At 38.7% G+C, this 21,685-nt stretch overlaps 1 protein-coding gene across 1 annotated transcript in view; it reads left to right on the top strand.

The window, feature by feature from the left end:
- Positions 1-13,685, top strand: part of LOC139979100 (endophilin-A3-like) — a 38,692-nt gene extending 25,007 nt beyond the window's left edge. The window contains exons 8-11 of the mRNA XM_071989768.1: positions 8,592-8,692; positions 9,203-9,306; positions 12,137-12,258; positions 12,876-13,685. Coding sequence (XP_071845869.1) covers positions 8,592-8,692; positions 9,203-9,306; positions 12,137-12,258; positions 12,876-13,069 — 521 coding nt within the window. The 3' untranslated portion in view covers positions 13,070-13,685. The remainder of the gene's footprint in view (positions 1-8,591; positions 8,693-9,202; positions 9,307-12,136; positions 12,259-12,875) is intronic.
- The last annotated feature ends 8,000 nt before the right edge of the window (positions 13,686-21,685 follow it).

The following is a 21,685-nucleotide window of genomic DNA, read 5'->3' as shown; positions in this document are numbered from 1 at the left end:
TCTATGGAGATTCCACAGTTGTTTGTTGGGCTGATTAAAAAATCCATCAAACAACTCTAATGGGTCTCTCCATGCACGCCTCAAAAATTTGGCAGAGGGTGCTCTCATGTGAATTCTATTTATTTCCGTGAAAACCGGACAAGCTGCATTCTCAGCCTGTAGATCGCAACGGTATCGTGAGTCGATGACTTGATGTATGTACAATTTCTACCAAATGTATTGAAAAAGTGATCTTTTGAAATTTACTTTACTCGAAGTCAGAGTAATTGTTTGGAGCACCTTAACCTGTGTTTTCTAAAGCAAATTTTGTGTTCATCCAAACTGCCCTTGTAAGTGGAACTTTGAACTAGTCAATCACCCAGCGTGTCTGTATGTCAGTTGATCTGAAAATGTTCACATGCCTGTGAGCCCCCTTCACTCAATCATGCTACTTTGATTGAGAAATCTGCGAACAATACAGATCAACTGCATTAGAACCAGTGTGACAGCGCCCTTAGTAGTCAAGCTCCATTGGAGCTATGTTAGGTCTCTCTTTCCCTCTCCCATATTTGATTCTCTGCTGAATTTTACTTTGTCTGTGTGGAATTTAACTGCTGAGCAGGTAATTTTTTCAGATGATGCCAATTTTGAGGTAAGATGTAGTTGGCTCTGTGACATATTATTATCAGTGAGGTTGTATAAGGAAACACAAGCATTGATGTTAAGTTGCTTTTTTTTTTGGGAACAAGTTTGGGGAGGGGGAAAAAGGAAGATGGTTTTTTATTTTTTTTTTAGCAGGTATACATGTAGTTTGCTTGCAAAGTAGATTACAGACATGTGTTCTCAGGTAACTGCAATAAGAGAGGCATTTGTAAATACGTTTATGAACAGCTGTCAACACACTTTCACGTTAGTGGAATATGAAAGGGACAGGAGGGGTGTGTTGGCGTGGGGTAGGGGATGGTGGTGTGTTTTGTTTCGTAGATAATGCTTGTGAACACTGAAGCATATCAACATGGGAGGTGTGTATTTATAATTAGCCGATAAATCTACATGTGATCTTCCCGAAACGTTTGTATACATTACGATAGTTTGTAAGGGCTGGTAATTTGAGCAATGGAGGACAGTGGACAGTTATTTCAAATTAAATACTCTTTTGTCGTAACCATTTCATAATTTGCTGCGACGTTGTGAATTTATGTGTGTACCTGAGTAGTTATGTCTGTATGTACAGTATCTGCACTAGGATGGTTTTTTGGAATGATCAATGAAGGGAAATCATTTAATGTAAAGTAACTTAAAATTGTGGCTAATTATTTCTCAATTCTCCGTCTTTCAACATCTGCCATGATCTCCTGCTTGCTCGTGAACAGAGAGTACGTATCACCATCTTTGCATGAGAGAAATCTTTTATCATGTATTTCAGTTTTCCATGTCATGAAGTGTACCCCCTCCCTCCCCCTCCCTCTCTCTCTCTCCCTCCCCCCTTCCTCCCCGATCTAGAAAATGGTCTGTGTTTTATGAATGTGACTGATTTTATCACTTGGAACTGAAACCCTCCCTCAGATATTAACCATATTGTTTATACATAGAGAAATAATATTTAGAATATAATATATTAAACTTGACTAATGTTCTTTGTAAGGATGTTTGGGGTGTTTGGATGGGGGGGGGGTGAGGGGGGGGGTGGGGTTGAGGGGTGTGTGTGAGGGGGGGTGAGGAGACAAACTAAATTTAATAGAATGATAAGTTCAGTCTGAAACTGGAACTTGTGAATAATTTGACTGGATTAAGAGGTAAATTAAAAAATAGTTGATATGAAAATTAGCATCACATCTGTGTATTAGTCACTTCAGTTTTCAATAGCATGACCTTTATTAAATTGATTATGTCACTAAATCTATGGATGCCAATTTCAAGGGAAGGAAAGATTTTCTTTTGTGTGCAATTAAGAAAGACTTCACACACCGAAGATCACCGTGAGCAAAGTAAACTTTTAATTAAAAATACAAATTTGGAGTTTTAAAATAACCTGTATCCGTTGTTCAGTATAGAAATACACAGAACTGATGAATACTACAAGGGTAATAGCTATAGATTAGATAGAACAAGATGTTTTTGATAAGTTCTTGAAATAATAAAAGTTGTTGTCAAATGCCAAGTGTGCAAGTAACCAGTAGTTACTGACATAAGTCATTAAATATCAATGAAAGGTTTTAATGATTGGACCTTCTATTAATGAAATTTTAAACCCTTTACGTTGAAATTCCAGTAAACCTAAAAAAATAAAATAATGAAATGTAACTTTTTTTGTTTGGTAGAAATTAACATTTAATACTATTTTTGATGTATATTACTTTTTGAACACGACAGAAACTGCTTTAGTTTTCCCCCATGTGTACTCCATCCCTTTAATTGATTGAAATTCATTCAATTCCTAATTGACATTACAACACACCCAAGTTTAGAAAATGAATGGGCAAAAGTTAGAACATTAAAACATTCCTGCCTACACATGAGACCCTTGACCCATGGAATGAGATTTTGTATGATTTTTGCATTCAGTACTAATTTTCACAGATTTCATTCATCAAACTTGAAATTGACCAAAATAAGATAAATTCATCAGAATTAAAGCAAGTTAATTCATTACATTTGGTACTGATGTTCTTTGTAATTTTAAATATTTGTCTTAGATAGGTAAATGAGGGCACTTACCCGCTCCCCACTCCCCCATCCAAATAAAGCACTTTAAAATCATTGCAACAGCATAAATGCTTTAATCGTTTGACTGTTAAATTTATGTAAATTGCTAGTTTTGTCCTGCATCAAATTTTAACTGCAATCTCATGAGAGAAAGAAATGTGCCATTTGGTGTTTTTATGAAATTTCATAATTTATTTCCGTTCTGCTGATGTAGAGTAATTTGTTTTAATTTTTTTATTTTAATTAGCAATGTCTTATTGTCCTAAGGTTTGTTCCCTTTAATACAGTACCTCGGTGGCTGGTATTCTTCTTGCTCAAGTAGGATTATTTTGTCACATGGTTGTGTAGAAAATTCATATTTTAATTTTTTTTCAACCTTTTTTTTCTCTTCATAATTTTGTTGTGATTTAAAAAAAACAACTTAGTTGTTCATCTAGAAAATTTCTTTTGGGATTATGACTTGAAAGTGATTGCAATCATGACTTGAAATGATTGTTTATTTATAAGTGAAAATTAATAATTTCAGCCCTCCTGCTCGATCAATTTATATCCAGATTACTGTGCACATATCTTGCTGCAGTTTCTGTATGTTTGATTTGAATAATTGAAGTCTGGAATTAACAATTGGTTCTATGAGAGCTTGAATGAGCCACTGATATAAACCACATCTAATGTCAATTGTCATTTATGAATATTATTACTGGAACAAGATTGCCCTGAACATTTGCAAAGCAGTTAAATTGCTGCTTTATGATCGGGGGGGGGGGGGGGAGGGGTGGGTGGGATTTGCTTATCATTAAATACAACAAAATAATTGAAAGTCATTTGGCATGAAAGCTCCTGTATACATTTGTACATGAGTTTGTCTATTGTGCATAGTATGTAGTACTGTAGTTATTCCATGCCAGCCGATTTATTACTTGCTACCAAATCTATGTATGCCATGAAAGAAACAGTTTTTAAGACTATTATGTAAGATTGGTCTTTCCATTCAGCTATACAACAAGTGGAAGGTGGCTTACCTCTGAACATAAATGTGATCATATTCGCTGTTTCCAGGGACACGTTTTGGTTGCTTGCAAAAGATATAGAATTAAAAGGGTAGGATTCCTGTTTTTACAGTAATAAAGCAAATTGGTGTCCAGAAGACACAGTATCTTAATGTCATAAAACTTATAACAGATAACGGAGGAAAAAATGGGAATAAAAAATAGCAGCATTTGTGTATTATGCAGGAAGTCAGTAAACTTATTTTATGTAATACCACGCAACTGAAATTTGATAGGATTTAAAACCGATAAAACCATATAAAGTCCCGTCTCTAAGAGAGGTAATTAATTAAAATTTAATTGGCTTGTTAAGTGCCCCAGTGGCAATAACATGAAACCACTTTCTGTTTACAAAAAAAACAAGCAAAAATATAAAAAGAAGGAAAAATGAATCACAAAACTGAAACTTTTTTCCGTCCATATTAATATCAGGTTTTATTAATGTACATTAACTCTTGTAACTCTTATGAATTATATCCCTTTGTGGGATTTAATGAATTAGCTTTCGAAAGTTGGAAGTTTCATTTTTAATACTGTCGATAAAAATGGAACACTACTTTGGCCAGAGTTGTCTTTTTGTTGAGTTAACTGTTATGGGTGTGAGTTATATGTATTGGTGTGTGCATATTAAATTTCATCAGAATTTTGTTTTAAACATTTATTTCAAATCATGAGATGGGTAGCGTATTAATCTATAATGCAGCGCAAAGAGCACAAAAATAAATTAATAAAACAGCAAATTTCTGTTGCAGTCAGCAATTATTGCGTTTGGCTGAACTTTTTTTGTAGCAAATGGGATAAAAACTGAACTTCCTAAAGGTGCAAAAAAATTTGCCTTTCCCAAGTTTAGTTTTCATAAAAAACTTGATTATTTACATAAAATATATACATCAGGGTTGTATTTTAATATCTGTGTTGGTACTTACCTTAATCTTATGTCAATGTTTAACAACTTATAAGCATGCTATATATCAGTTTTGCTATTAACATCACCTAACACATATTTTACTACCTGCATGTAAAATCTCAAACTATCCAGTGTATTTGAATTAACTTTCAGTAAACATATCCCTTTGTTTTCCTCCTGTTATTTGCCTTATTCTATTATAGTTAGTTCTTGTAAATTCTCAGCAAGTAAATACCACAGAACAAAGAATTGGTGACAAGGATCAATAAAGAGGATTAAGCTGTTCTCGACAACAGTGACAAGAGTCAATGAATAGGATTAAGCTCTTCTAGACAACAGTGACAAGGATCAATAAATAGGATAAGTCTCTTTAGACAACAGTGACAAGGATCAATAAATAGGATCAGTCTCTTTTAGACAACAGTGACAAGGATCAATAAATAGGATAGTCTCCTCTCGACAACAGTGACAAGGATCAATAAATAGGATAAGTCTCTTTTAGACAACTGTGACAAGGATCAATAAATAGGATCAGTCTCTTTTAGACAACAGTGACAAGGATCAATAAGTAGGATTAGTCTCTTTCAAACAACAGTGACAAGGATCAATAAATAGGATAGTCTCCTTTCGACAACAGTGACAAGGATCAATATATAGGATTAATCTCTTTTAGACAACAGTGACAAGGATCAATAAATAGGATAGTCTCTTCTCGACAACAGTGACAAGGATCAATAAATAGGATCAGTCTCTTTTAGACAACAGTGACAAGGATCAATAAATAGGATAGTCTCCTCTCGACAACAGTGACAAGGATCAATAAATAGGATAAGTCTCTTTTAGACAACTGTGACAAGGATCAATAAATAGGATCAGTCTCTTTTAGACAACAGTGACAAGGATCAATAAGTAGGATTAGTCTCTTTCAAACAACAGTGACAAGGATCAATAAATAGGATAGTCTCCTTTCGACAACAGTGACAAGGATCAATATATAGGATTAATCTCTTTTAGACAACAGTGACAAGGATCAATAAATAGGATAGTCTCTTCTCGACAACAGTGACAAGGATCAATAAATAGGATTAATCTCTTCTTGACAACAGTGAAAAGGATCAATAAATAGGATTAATCTGTTCTTGACAACAGTGACAAGGATCAATAAATAGGATTAATTTCTTCTCGACAACAGTGACAAGGATCAATAAATAGGATTAATCTCTTCTCGACAACAGTGACAAGGATCAAAAAATAGGATGAAGCTTTTATGGAGCACAGTGACAAGGATCAATAAATAGGATGAATCTGTTCTTGACAACAGTGACAAGGATCAATAAATAGGATTAATCTCTTTTAGACAGCAGTGACAAAGATCAATAAATAGGATTAATCTCTTCTCGAAAACAGTGACAAAGATCAATAAATAGGATTAATCTCTTCTCGACAACAGTGACAAGGATCCATAAATAGGATTAAGCTTTTCTCGAGGACAGTAACAAGGATCAATAAATATGATTAATCTCTTCTTGACAACAATGACAAGGACCAAGGATTCTTTTGGAATAGTTGACAAAAAGGATAAATTTCCGTCTAAGGCATTGTTGGGTACAAGATGACACTTTGAACATTCTCTTCTTAGAAGTTGGTCTGTCAAACCCTCCCAAATTATATCCCACATATATTGATGTATGCCAGTTTTGTCCGCTACCTAAAGACCCACTACAATCGACAGTTTTAATAACAGTACATTAGCTGCTCCTACATAGTTAGATATTTTGAATGCTGATTGGTGTCCCCTCTCCTTTCAGGAGTTCAGTAAAATGGAGGTTGCTTGAATGCAAAAGAGTGCCATATTTTGCAACTTTTGAAGTGATGTTGAAGAGTTTTTATTACTGTTTAAGTGGTACTGCATATTAATATTATATTTTTATGTACTGCACAGTAGGAATTATTCTGTATGCCAGTGATTTTCTTCTGCGGGAGGGGGAGGTGGGAAGGGGAGGGGAGGAGGGTGCGGTAAAGCACAAAAATCTCACATTTGTTGAATATGAAAACCTTGCTTGCTTTGCACATAGTGCTTGCAGTTGCTTGTTATGTATGTACAGTAAGGATACACATCCGAGATTGATTTCATCTGTCTAACCAGGCCTAGGATTTCACAAGTTTTAGCTGCTTGCCAAGAAATGTCAATGCTTCAAAATATCTACTGGCTTAAAAATCAAGCTCTCGATTGCCATAATTACAACAAACGTCAGTTACTGTACAGGCTGGTGAGAGAAACCATCTTAAGAAGGTCATATTTAGATGAATCTATGAACTAATGTTATCGTAGTTAATGTTGCTTAAAGTGGTTTAGTTTGTATATTTATATTATGCACACTATGTACACAAATATTTATTTTTATTGTGGCATTTACTAATAATATATTGCATTAAATTATATGTCTTTAATGAGTGTTTAATGAGAATAATAAAAGCCAAATTATTTTACTTACTTTTTACCCCTTCTACATAGCGTTGCTAATTTCAGTTATTCTTCATCTAAACATAGTGTCTCTGGTAACTATCAGAGTTCGAGTAGTAAATATTCCATTTAATGTCATTGAATCTTGGTTTTTAACACTGACATCTTAACACTAACATATTAACATTGCTTCTTGCTTTAAAAAAAATAAGGAATATAAGAAAATGAAGAAAATCCACATGTTACCATCAAACAGCCTTTTTGTATTATTATTATTATTATTTCTTTTGTGAGTTAATTTCAGCAGATTTGTCACTAGAATTCTGTAAGATTGCAACTCATTAGCTTAACACTAGTTGAGTGTTTAGTTGTGGAAAATGCAGGGAAAAATTTAAATAAAAAAAAAGTTTGAAAAAAGAAAAAAATTAAAAAGGACAGATTTTGCTTTTGCATGTGAAAGGATTTTCTAAGTTTTTCTGACACAGTGTCTTGGCTATGAAATGTTCAGAATTGAAGGTATTCCAAATTATTTGGTAACTCATGATTATTAACCAAAAAAAATGAAAAAAAAGAAGGAGAAACGTGGATTAGTTCTTAATAACCCTTTGTGGATTTTGATAAACTTGCCGAAAAACAAGCTGCTTTAAACATACAAAAAAATAATAATAATAATAATTGAAAATTGAGATGAATACTGAACGTTACTTTGGGGAATGCAATACAAAGTACTGCTTTCATTACAATGATCTTTGCTTCAATTCATTCTATGGCATGCTGCAAGTACTTTTACATTGGTTTTTTTAACAAACTGTTTGACTCTCTTTATAAATATCTTGGAAGAAGAGATTCTTCTAAGTTGTGATGATACCATAGACCAGAAATAGCCTCTTTTGTTTTAATGTTTGTTTTGCATGGTAACAACTAAGCAGTAAGTGCAGATTAGGCTGCAGAAAATGAATTATGGAGAATGGTAGGTATTTGAATACACTATATATCTTGATGTGTTGTGGATGCCAAAGTTCTGTTCACTTGAAGGTAAAAACGTTTGCAGTCTTGTTAATTGACAGTAAACTGTAAATCAAAAACACCAGAAGGCAGATTCGAATAAATATCAAGGGTCCACTCGGACGAACACAACACTCCCACACACTTTGGGTGGTAGCGTGAGGATTGGTATTGATCGGTGCTGACCGATTGCTAAGTGTGTAGAGTGTCAAAAGGGTTTCCAGTTCACCGTAGAAACACTGGAAAGAGTGCTGAGAGTGGAGATAATATATCCAATCCTGGTAAGTTTTGGAATTTCCAAAATTTAAAGCAAGCAAAGGAATAAAAAAATGGTGGAATGTTATTTACCTGTGAAATTATATCTATGTTATTTTCTGTCTCTATTTGCGGGCCTAATTACCTTTTTTCCTCCCACTTTTTTTTGAAAAGCAACATGTTCTTTCAAATCAATTGTGGTCTATGTTGTGTGGTTGTTTTGTAGGTTCCAACGTCACACAGGAAGAGATAGTGCTTGCGGAAGAAAAGTTTGAAGAGTCTCGTGACTTAGCTGAAGATGGAATGAGGAATCTCCTCGAAAATGACGTAAGTGATGGATCAGATGATTTTGGGGAGGGGGAGGGGGGAGGTTTGTGTAAGGTGAGGGCAATGTTAAGGTACAGGAAGAGTTTTTGGTTTTAAAACACGTCACATCTTAGCATTGTGTGGAACTGTAGATCCTTGGCTTTGGAAAAACATGTGATTGACCAATAATATATGATTATCTCTTCTTGGGTGATGTAATCTTGTAATTGTTAATATTTGATCTGTTGTACAGAAGGAGGTCTCTAGTACTCAAATATTGTATGGCCTGTGACAAGCATGCATTACAGGCAGGGCTATTATTATTGAAGGATCTTTTACATTTACATAGTTGAAACAGAAGGGAAATGTAATAGAAATTGGGGATTGGGGGCATTTGGGGAGATTGGGAGAAGAATGATTTAAGCTCAATTGTTGACAAAAAACTTGAATGCCATCTTTTCTTCATCAAACAAATTGATGTTTTAAATATACTTGTTTGTCTTTTATTTTTCTTGCATATTATCGATGCAGGTAGAACAAGTGGGGCAACTACTCGCCTTAGTTGAATATCAGCTAGAGTTTCATCGGCAGAATGTTGATCTATTGGAGAGTCTGCACGAGACGTTAGAGGACAGGTAACTACTGAAAGAGGGTGGGCGGGGGGGGGGGGACTTTGAGGTATAGGAAGAGGTACAACTTTGTGGAGGGAGAAAGGGAGGGGAGAAACATTAATGAATGTTGTGACTTAAATTTGAGGTGGAATGTAGGTGAATGTATTTTCTTCCTGGTGCAAATAGGTCCAGTTAATGCTGGTTATTGGCCTTAAAGGAAACACAAACCCAACCACCATCATTGTTTGTCTATGTGATAGACATACCTGTTGTGTGCACCAAACAGCGGTGAAAGATACGTTTCTTCATATCTGATACACCACAGATTTCATATGTGTTCACACATTAGGCTAAGGTGACCATATATTCCTGACAGGAATCAGGGACATTTATTGCGTGACTGATATGGGGAGGGGTTTAAGGGGAGGGGGTGTGGAAAATTTTCAAGTGCCTAAGGTGCTTACTGTAGATGTAAAATGGTGATCAATTTTACTTTCAAAAATGTAGCTCTTTCTTAGATGAAATTTACTTACTTTACGAAAGAGTGCTAGGCTAGATCGATCTGAATATATTTTAACAGTGTTTCCACTTTACACTGGCCCATTTGAAATACTGGTTAGTTCCGTTCTGCGACTGCACACTTGACTAAATTTTGTTTTTACAATTATTTTACTAATAATGTGGGATATTTTCGAAATTCCTAAACATTTTGACAAATCGGGACATTTTCGGTGACACTTGTTTATCGGGGACAGCACATTGTAATCGGGGACGCCTGGTCACCTTACATTAGGCTGAAGACTTGATAAAGTCTAAATATGATATGTGACCCACACACTGGCGGATCCAAGGGGGGGGCCAAGGGGGGCCATGGCCCCCCAAAGGTGAGCCAAAAAGTGTTGTCGAACATCCGCTAAATCATATGATTGGAAATTAAAAAAATCGAGAGGAATAGCAGTGGTAGACAAGTCTAAACCTTTTCGTTTTCTGGTTTAAAATTAAATGCAGAGCTCCCAACTGACCCGCAATTCCAGGGAATTAGACTTGCATTCTAACACCCAAACCCGCTGACTCACACAAGCGTCCAAAAAAAATGCATTGTAATTGTCAAGTATACATAAAAATATTTGCATCAAATCTTGACCTAGCAACCATCATTTCTTTAGCATTTAGCATAATAGAGTATAAAACCTCCTTTACAGCATCATTTGAACCTCAAATTAGCCTATATTTCTTTTCATTGGGGCGAGCAGCGAACATTTTCATGCCACGGGAAAGAATGAATTATCACCTACTATTCAATTTATTGATGTTGCACACAAAAAAATGCATATTTCTCAGAAAATTTTGGGTGACAAAAGCCTATCTAAGTGCCACCATTTTACATGTAGGCATCACCAGGATTCCAAAAAAAATCAAAAGGGGAGGGGGACACCCCCTCCCCTTATACCCCTCCCCCAGGACGGCGATTCATGGCATGGACCAGCATATGCCTTCTCAACAGTTGGGAGCTATGTAAATGTATGAGCATGAGGATTTACAGTTTAACACCATTTTGCAGTTACTGGCTGGTTGTAAGAAATTTATAACCTATGAGAAATCAAATTTCTTGAGAAAGATGATCTCAACTTTGTTTTATAAATATTTTAGAAAATTACACCTGGGAAACATTTTTTTAGAAGTAAATTAACATCACCATTGTACACTTTTGTCGCACCAAATTGCATCTGAGGGCATTCAGAAATAGAAAATTTTCCAAAGGGGAGGGGGAACCCCCTCCCCTTAGACCCCCATATCACTCTAATGCCACTTTGGCCCCTCCCAAACAAAGGCCCTGGATCTGCCAGTGGACCCACATGTACATAATTGTGTTATGTTCTTCTTCATTTATTACCATGATTGTTTTCTGTTATTGAGTTGGGTTTTGCTCATGCTGAATTAAACAAAAGAAAAAGGGGAACCCCTGAACAAAGTCCAATGATGATATCATTGGTTTCAGTGTTCACACACTAGTTAACAGTTTACCTTAAAAATATGAAAAGAAAAACAAAGAGAGAGTAAAAGGTTGAAGATCCTAGTGACACTATGATGTCACAGATTTACAAAACGACAGCCCCCAGACATGACTTTCAAAGTAGGATATCTCCCAAACGGAGCAGATTTTTCTGATCTATCTGGAGGGGGGGAGGTTTGTTCTTCATAATGGTCTCTGTCACATGAACTAAAGATGGTTGGGTTGTGTCCCTGTTAAGAGTTAATGATTGGGTTGTGTCCCCGTTAACAGTTAATGGTTGGGTCGTGTCCCCGTTAACAGTTTATGGTTGGGTTGTGTCCCCGTTAACAGTTTATGGTTGGGTTGTGTCCCCGGGGGCTTAACAGTCAATGGTTGGGTTGTGTCCCAGTTAACAGTCAATGGTTGTGATGTCCCCGTTAACAGTTAATGGTTGTGCCCGTAAACAGTTAATGGTTGGGTTGTGTCCCCGTTAACAGTCAATGCTTGGGTTGTGTCCCCGTTAACAGTTAATGGTTGGGTTGTGTCCCCGTTAACAGTTAATGGTTGGGTTGTGTCCCCGTTAACAGTTAATGACCACTCCGAACCCAGTGATTGAATGCAAAATAGGTTAGGTGCATTGTCTGTTACATAGTGGGATGGCTCGATTCTTGGCATATTGCATTTATGAATAGAATAGCTAAGATCGTTGACAGATAGATGGTTTGATAACTTTACGTAGTTGAAGCAGAGAGAGTGAGATGGGAACAGTATTGTGAGAGGTTGGTCAGGGTGGTGGTAATAAATTGAATTGATTTATGCCAGAATGGTTCACAAAATATCTTTGTTCTAATCATGTAACAGAGTCTCCCAGGCTTCAAACAGACCTAAAAGTGAGCGGACCTACGTTAAACCCAAACAGATCAGTAAGAGCCCTAGTAACGGTCAGCTCTCTGACGATAGCTCTGATAACGCTGCTACAGCTGGTAAGTACATCTTGTCATAGAAGCTTGTATAATCACTGGCAAATCATGGTCAGATGTGTAAGACGACCACATTAAGTACAACCCTGGTATTTACAGAGGGCGCCATCACCAACTTCTAGTGTTGCCCAGAGAGTGTGGAGGGTTACCAAACACTTTGGAAGTAAACAGAAATTGCAGATTCTGTTGGGGAAAAGAAAAAGTGGAAAAATCTTTGAACATATAATTATCCTACGTTAAAGGTTACAAATTATCACTACCATTTTGTCATTACACACCCCTCCTCAATTGACCGTATACAGATTTCTCAATGAAAAGTTATCAACACTTATAGTGCAAAGAATAGTTAAATCCTTTTTTTACATTTTTGATATCATATTTGCAATTTTATGACGTTTTAGTAGCATACTGTAACTTCAAGAACTATTCTATTATGGCCAGTTGTAAGAGCTGGTTTTTCCTTGGTTTCCCCATAGTTCCCGTATGTACTGTATTGCACAGAAGCTTAATTCTTCCCGGAGATAACTGTGGCTTGCTAACTATCGAAATAGGCTTTCTTTCTTTCTTATTCCCCTTATCCTCACATCCCGAATCTTATCTTCATGTTACATTTTCAACAGCAACTGCAGAGAAGTCTGGACAACGCAAAGTGAAAGCATTGTACGACTTTGAACCGGAAAACGAGGGTGAATTAGGCTTCAGTGAAGGTGACATCATCTCATGCACAGCAGAAATCGATGAGAACTGGCTGGAGGGAGAAATTAACGGCAAAAGTGGATTTTTCCCGACAAACTATGTAGAATTTGTTGATTAAACCATTGACTGGAGGGAAAGGTACCAAGACACTTTATGCTGAGAAAAAAAGGAAAAAAAGTTATGGGTTAATTGACAAAGTAAAGTTGGAATTTAATGAGCTTCCTGTGTGGTTAAATATGATAAATCTCTGATAATCATTAAAAAGAGGTATTGTGGGAAATTCCATTCCCTCCAACCCCCTTTTTTCCAAGGGGGGGGGTTGTAGTTATTTGTGATTTATTTTTGTACCTTATGCTTTGTGGCTTGCTTGTTGTCATTTGCTAATGTGCAAAATGTTTATTGTCTATATATATTATCCAATGTTGTGAAAAGTCTTGTGAAAAACCTTAAAAAAACAGCTAGAACACTATCAGTTACTATATCTTTTGTTTGTTGTATACAGTTAATAAATCATTTACTAGGTAAAATGTTTAAGTTTAAAAGAATCCATTTTTTTTTTAAAGGATTTTTTTTTATATAGTTTTTGCATTTTTCTCATTAAGTCATGTTTTCTTCTGCTAAAAGCGTTTATATCATCAGGGAAAATAAAGCAAAAGAATGATTAATTACTCCATCCTGTTTGATGTTAACATGAGAGATAAAGAGGAAGAAAAGACAAACATACTGGCCAAGATCTTAAATTGGCAATCACATTTTAATTCATGACCTTTGCAAATATGAATATTTACATACTTGCTATGAAATTGCATTGGTAACATGTGAAGGTAATTCTCAGCAGTCTATTAACCTCTGCAGGCTAGCAGCAATCACACTATATTAGCTAAATTAGATGTAACAAAAGATTATTAGGCACTGCATGAAAATTAGAATGCTGCAGGGGATGCAGCATCTTGAAGATGTAACTGTTTGTGCTGTCGTTATAGGTACTATATAAGAGTATCACACGATAGGCACTACTGCCCTGCCAGGGTAATCTCTATTGTTTGTCATTGGTTCAGCCTTGCTGCAGGGGCTGCAGCATCTTCAGGATGTAACCGTGTGTGCTGTCGTTATAGGTACTATAGCTACTATATAAGAGTATCACACGATAGGCACTACTGCCCTGCCAGGGTAATCTCTATTGTTTGTCATTGGTTCAGCCTTGCTGCAGGGGCTGCAGCATCTTCAGGATGTAACCGTGTGTGCTGTCGTTATAGGTACTATAGCTACTATATAAGAGTATCACACGATAGGCACTACTGCCCTGCCAGGGTAATCTCTATTGTTTGTCATTGGTTCAGCCTTGCTGCAGGGGATTTTGCAGCCGCTTCAGCTTTTCTTTTGGACCTGGTGCTTTACTTCTTCAAATTCTTCAACTCATTTAAAAAGTATAAATTCATACTTTTAGATGTACCACACTCTCATAATAAGTGCTGCTTTAGTTAAACCTTATTTGCACATAATAATTTGGACTGACCTGGTTTCCTAGCACTGACTGTTCCTTCGTGGCAGAGAGTGGAAACAAATCCCAGAGTTTATGAAAATGATTATGAAACATAACCTGCTTCATTGATAGTTAATCCTGATAAAATTTGTACTTGTGATGGCAATGAGAATCGGTGTATATATTCTTCATTAACAATGGAAAAGTTATGAACAGGAGTCGTAATCGATTGGTTTTGAAATAAGAGAGTTTTGTGCGCTCAAAATTTGTTGGTTATTAAAATTTTGTATATTGTGCTCTTTGGAATAATCTTATGTCCTTTTTTTGCTTTAAAAATTAGTAAACAATTTCAGTGACTATTTTACTCTTCAGGGAGGAGGAATTGATTTTGGTTGCTTGATTGATTGATTGATAAAAGCTTCATCTAAAAATTGATCCTTTTCATAATTTTACCCTCCTGTGGTTCCCAATCCAAGGAACTTGTCACACCACTGCCTGTTTTAAGTAAAGCCGATCTACAAAATGTACACATTTTTCCTTCTGAGAGTCACATTCCATCACTTTTATACACAAATTACTTGTTGCTTATTCACACATCAGTTTATAGCAGTTTATAGTAATTGCAGAAGGCTGTAAGAATGTGGTCTCAGATTTGGGCAATTTACCTTCTATTTTGGTTTCCATCCTCTTCTATTATGTGGGCACCCACAGCAACTTGATATGGGGGTAACATATGATATTTTAAGGGCATTATGGCTAGTGTTAAGGGCACTGCAGTGCCATTGGTGCCTTTGGTTAAATGGAGCCATTTGCTGACCTTCTTTTACCAATTTTTTGTTGTTGTTATTTAACACAATTTTTTAGAGTGTAGTTTGATACCAATTGATACATGGCATAAAGCAGTCACTATTCAAAGTCCAATTGGTAGAGATTAGCAGGTATTTTGGTAGAATTAGCAAAACCAGCAGGCTGGTTTCTTAATATCAATCAGACCTAAGAATATCATGTTTCGATCAAAAGCTAACATTTTGTTTAGTATAAACAATGTAGTTGTATGGTGGCTGTTTTCGTTCATGTGAAAGCTGCCCCAAGGGAAACTGTTCCAAGGAATGAAAGTTACAAAATAAATATGTTTTTTAGCAACCAGGAAGAAAGAATAGAAGAAAAATAGGCATGGGAGAAGGATATTGGATTGGTAACCACAATTGTGCCACAGTATTGCAAGTTTTGGTATGAAAGGAAGGTTTTTTTTAAGGACATTACTGCAAGTGGTTAGGTGTTTTTTTTTTAAAGTCATCAGTGCCACTTCCTGTAATGGTCTTAAAAGTTTCGCTTAAATTTATTTGCTATTTTTTTAAATTAAATTTAATGTCATATAAATGAAGAATGAAACTGGGAAGAGAGGAAGGAAACATTTGGCTGTGATGGGATTCGAACTATTGACCCTTTTAGCCGGTAGAGCACAGTATTGGTAATATTTAGGTCGCTGGCTCAAATCCCATTCTAATCAAATCATTTCTTTGCCCTTTTTACAAATTAATATTCAAACTGGATTGAGATTAATCTTACATCTGAACTTGTATTTCTAATCCGGATGTGAACATCTAGCCCTCGGATCAGTTATGGATTTAGTTAATCTCTAAAATGTAAACTTAATCAAGGTTTTATTTCTTTGATTTTCTAGTCACATCAAAGCCTGAACAATATATGGTAGCCTTCTCCCAGGGCACTATCAACTGCCTCCCTGGCCCAACATTAATAATGTGAATATCAATTAATTTTGATGATTAAAGAAATAAATATCAGAATGTAGATAATTCTCTGGCATCAACATGATAACCATTAATGTTTTGGATTATATGATAAACGAAGCCTGAGACTTATGTAAGAAAAATAGGTTTTGTAGTTTACATTTGATATTGACTCAGGATAAATGGCGTGAATTTCTATTGGAAGTCGTGAAGTTTTTTTAATTTGATTATTTTATATCTTGTGGTTAAAAATGGACTTTGTGTTTCATTCTAAAACACAAAGACATGTTCATCTTGTTGCTCTGCAGCATTTCTTTCAAATCTGTTTTGATCTGTTAATGATCTGCATCAGATCTATTTATGATCTGCTCGCATCGGATCATGTGTGTGATCTTGACCTCTGTGTCTGATCTGTTTATGATCTGTTTCAGATCTGATCCACGGTCTGTACTAAAATGTTAATTTAATTTGATTCTTATTCTCTCCCGACCCCCACCCACTAAATTTATGTTCTTTGGAATAGACTGAGCAAGTCGTAGAAAATTGTGCATAATTGAACTTTTAAGCTAAATCCGAGATGTGTCGTAACACAGTTAATAAGGTAACTATTCATAGCTCAAATGTTTTTGTTGTTGAAATTTTGATGGAAAAAATTGAGTAAGAATGAAGAAATGGAGACACAACAAATTGATTTTGAACGTTTGTCTTATTTTTCATGTCATTTGCTTAATATCATCATTTGCTTAAATTGTGATTGCTCAGAGTCTGGTAAACATCAAGGTCCAAGAAGCAATCCTAACCATCATCAACCCAGGGGTAAAGGAGCTGAGGCTGGGAGGGGAGGCTGGTGAAGGGGATATTAACCATCATCATCAACCCAGGGGTAAAAGAGATGAGGTAGGGAGGGGAGGCTGGTGAAGGGGATATTAACCATCATCATCAACCCAGGGGTAAAGGAGCTTAGGCAGGGAGGGGAGGCTGGTGAAGGGGATATTAACCATCATCATCAACCCAGGGGTAAAGGAGCTTAGGCAGGGAGGGGAGGCTGGTGAAGGGGATATTAACCATCATCATCAACCCAGGGGTAAAGGAGCTTAGGCAGGGAGGGGAGGCTGGTGAAGGGGATATTAACCATCATCATCAACCCAGGGGTAAAGGAGCTTAGGCAGGGAGGGGAGGCTGGTGAAGGGGATATTAACCATCATCATCAACCCAGAGGTGTAGGAGATGAGGCGGGGAGGGGAGGCTGGTGAAGGGGATATTAACCATCATTATCAACCCAGAGGTGTAGGAGATGAGGCGGGGAGGGGAAGCTGGTGAAGGGGATATTAACCATCATCATCAACCCAGAGATGTAGGAGATGAGGCGGGGAGGGGAAGCTGGTGAAGGGGATATTAACCATTATCATCAACCAAGGGGTAAAATAGATGAGGTAGGGAGGGGAGGCTGGTGAAGGGGATATTAACCATCATCATCAATCCAGGGGTAAAGGAGCTTAGGCAGGTAGAGGAGGCTGGTGAAGGGGATATTAACCATCATCATCAACCCAGGGGTATAGGAGATGAGGCAGGGAGGGAAGGCTGGTGAAGGGGATATTAACCATCATCATCAATCCAGGGGTAAAGGAGCTTAGGCAGGTAGGGGAGGCTGGTGAAGGGGATATTAACCATCATCATCAATCCAGGGGTATAGGAGATGAGGCAGGGAGGGGAGGCTGGTGATGGGGATATTAACCATCATCATCAATCCAAGGGTAAAGGAGATGAGGCAGGGAGGGGAGGCTGGTGAAGGGGATACTAAACATCATCAACCCAGGGGTAAAGGAGCTTAGGCAGGGAGGGGAGGCTGGTGAAGGGGATATTAACCATCATCATCAATCCAGGGGTATAGGAGATGAGGCAGGGAGGGGAGGCTGGTGATGGGGATATTAACCATCATCATCAATCCAAGGGTAAAGTAGATGAGGCAGGGAGGGGAGGCTGGTGAAGGGGATACTAAACATCATCAACCCAGGGGTAAAGGAGCTTAGGCAGGGAGGGGAGGCTGGTGAAGGGGATATTAACCATCATCATCAACCCAGGGGTATAGGAGCTGAGGCGGGGATCGAAGGCTGGTGATGGGGATATTAACCATCATCATCAACCCAGGGGTAAAGGACCTGAGTCGGGTAGGGGGAGGCTGGTGAAGGGGATATTAACCATCATCATCAATCCAGGGGTATAGGAGCTGAGGCGGGGATCGAAGGCTGGTGATGGGGATATTAACCATCATCATCAACCCAGGGGTAAAGGAGATGAGGCAGGGAGGGGAGGCTGGTGAAAGGGATATTAACCATCATCATCAACCCAGGGGTAAAGGACCTGAGTCGGGTAGGGGGAGGCTGGTGAAGGGGATATTAACCATCATCATCAATCCAGGGGTATAGGAGCTGAGGCGGGGATCGAAGGCTGGTGATGGGGATATTAACCATCATCATCAACCCAGGGGTAAAGGAGCTGAGGCGGGGAGGGGAGGCTGGCGAAGGGGATATTAACCATCAACATCAACCCAGGGGTAAAGGAGCTTAGGCAGGGAGGGGAGGCTGTTGAAGGGAATATTAACCATCATCATCAATCCAGGGGTAAAGGAGCTTAGGCAGGTAGGGGAGGCTGGTGAAGGGGATATTAACCATCATCATCAATCCAGGGGTATAGGAGATGAGGCAGGGAGGGGAGGCTGGTGATGGGGATATTAACCATCATCATCAATCCAAGGGTAAAGGAGATGAGGCAGGGAGGGGAGGCTGGTGATGGGGATATTAACCATCATCATCAATCCAGGGGTAAAGGAGCTTAGGCAGGGAGGGGAGGCTGGTGAAGGGGATATTAACCATCATCATCAATCCAGGGGTATAGGAGATGAGGCGGGTAGGGGAGGCTGGTGAAGGGGATATTAACCATCATCATCAACCCAGGGGTAAAGGAACTTAGGCAGGTAGGGGAGGCTGGTGAAGGGGATATTAACCATCATCATCAATCCAGGGGTATAGGAGATGAGGCAGGGAGGGGAGGCTGGTGAAGGGGATATTAACCATCATCATCAATCCAGGGGTAAAGGAGCTAAGGCGGGAGGGGAGGCTGGTGAAGGGATACTAACCATCATCATCAACCCAGGGGTGAAGGAGATGAGGCAGGGAGGGGAGGCTGGTGAAAGGGATATTAACCATCATCATCAACCCAGGGGTAAAGGAGCTGAGGCGGGCAGGGGAGGCTGGTGATGGGGATATTAACCATCATCATCAACCCAGGGGTAAAGGAGCTGAGGCGGGGAGGGGAGGCTGGTGAAGGGGATATTAACCATCACCATCAACCCAGGGGTAAAGGAGCTGAGGCAGGGAGGGGAGGTCATAAAGAGTAAACAGAAACAAAACGAAGGTTTTCAACAAAATTACACTTTTCAATTACCCTTCACTTATAATTTTTCAAGAAGAGGACACTACCTAATTTTCCATTTTTGTCTTTGTAATGGGCCACTTCAGAGACTTTATACAAAATTGATGGTGGGGATGGGGTGGATGGGGAGATTAAAACTTGAAACGCAAGCATCCATTTTAAGCCCTGAGTGTTTCACGACATTGTTTTATAACTAAATGTCAACCGTCCATAAATGTTTTGGTTGGGGTGGGGGGGGGGGCGACGCACAGTGGAATGAGAGGCTCCTCTCGCTATATCGGATTAATATGTTCATAAACTCGAATTTATGTCACTATTTTTTCTGGAATTTTGTCCTCTGTGGCATTCGCTACGATAGAGAATTGGTTGCTACATTATTGCTAGATAGGAACATCCTTAATTTGAATGTGTTGCTGAGCTGGAGGGGTGGAGCTTGGGGGATTGCTTTACAAGTGCGTTCCAGAATTCAAACGATGTTACATATGATGAAAGGACTAAATATACGATGCAATAAAGCAAGATAGCTTGTTCTACGCGTGTCAAAAGTGTACGCAAAAGCATTCAGTAGAAGTGAAATCTTATACTGAACATGTAGCCATGCAGATGTCTGTGCGTAACGTTCTTATTATGTCGGGCATTGTTATGGGTTTATAGTTACCTTCGTCATCTATTGTGATTCATGCATGTAATTGTGAAAGAACGCCCTCCAAACCGAAGAATATATGAACGATACAATCAAGAATGGCGTCTCTTTAATCATTGACGACTGCCTCAATATTCATTAAAGTGAGCGTGCAAACTCATATGTATTAGAGACCCCCATAGTCAATGAGAAACAAACGAGTTAGTTCAAGTGCATTTGACGGTATCGATAATTGATAACAAAACCACAACATCGTCGATTTTTATCAGGAAACTGAATAGTGAGGAGTATTTAATCCAATTCATCAGGAGATAAGTATAAACAGTGGATGCGAATATCACTGCTATTTATAGTCCAAATTGATTCATTGGTTACAGTACAGAGTAGTGGTATTATTCTCAATCATCATCTTCGTCATCCTCTTCGTCAGCTTCAAAGCTGGAGATGGAGGTTTGTTGCAGCAGGACTTCCATCTTGTGGCAGCATTATAGGTGAGGAAATTGGGTTCTTGAATGCAGAGAGAACGTTCTGGGTTGCAACCATACAAGGAAAGACACGAATAGACATTTTCTTGTGAGTAAGAATTTAACATATTTCATTCTCTTCTGCCGACGACCGCCAACAATTCCTCTTAATCACCAACCGCTACCGCCAACTCGTCGTTCACCGCCACCGTCACCGCCTCCTACCCCTCCTACCCCTCTATACCTCTCCTCCTCCTATTCCTATTCCTCCTCCACCTTCTCCGTTCTACCTTCCCAAACCAATAAAATCGGCCGTGCTACCTCCTCTACCACCCCCCTCTCCCTCCTCCTCTACCACCCCCCTCTACCACCGTCTTTACCTCCCCCTTTACCTCTACCTCCTCCTTTGCTACCGCCTATACCTCCTCCACCTCCTCCTCCACCTCCTCTACCTCCTCCTCCACCTCCTCCTTTGGTACCGCCAACTTGTCCCCCTCCGCCGCCACCACCGCCATCGCCTCCTCCACCTCTTCCTCCACCTTCACTTCCTTTTTTGCTACAGCCACCAACTCCGTCACGACCACCTCCTCTTCCTCCACCCCCTCCTCTACCTCCTCCTCCACCTCCTCCTCCACCTCCTCCTCCACCTCCTCCTCCTCCTCCTCCACCACCTCCTCCTCCTCCTCGTCCTCCTCCATCACCTCCTTTGTTACCGCCAATTCCTCCTCCATCGCAACCGCCACCGCCACCTTCTCCTCCTTCTTTGCTACCGATGCCTTGTCCTCCTCCGCCGCCATCGCCGCCATTGCCGCCACCACCTCTGCCTCCAACTCTACCTTCCCTTTTAGCCTGCAGCATTGTTTCAATTCCCTTAAAGAGAAAAACCGTAATATATATCGTCAAATGTATGCAATTTATTATGGTTTACGAGTGTCATATAAGATGGAATTGAAAAGACTTA

The sequence above is a fragment of the Apostichopus japonicus genome, chromosome 13 (genome assembly GCF_037975245.1).
Source record: "Apostichopus japonicus isolate 1M-3 chromosome 13, ASM3797524v1, whole genome shotgun sequence".
NCBI lineage: Eukaryota > Metazoa > Echinodermata > Holothuroidea > Aspidochirotida > Stichopodidae > Apostichopus > Apostichopus japonicus.
The sequence above is the reverse complement of the archived record's forward strand: the minus strand, read 5'-3'. Positions and strand labels throughout refer to the sequence as shown.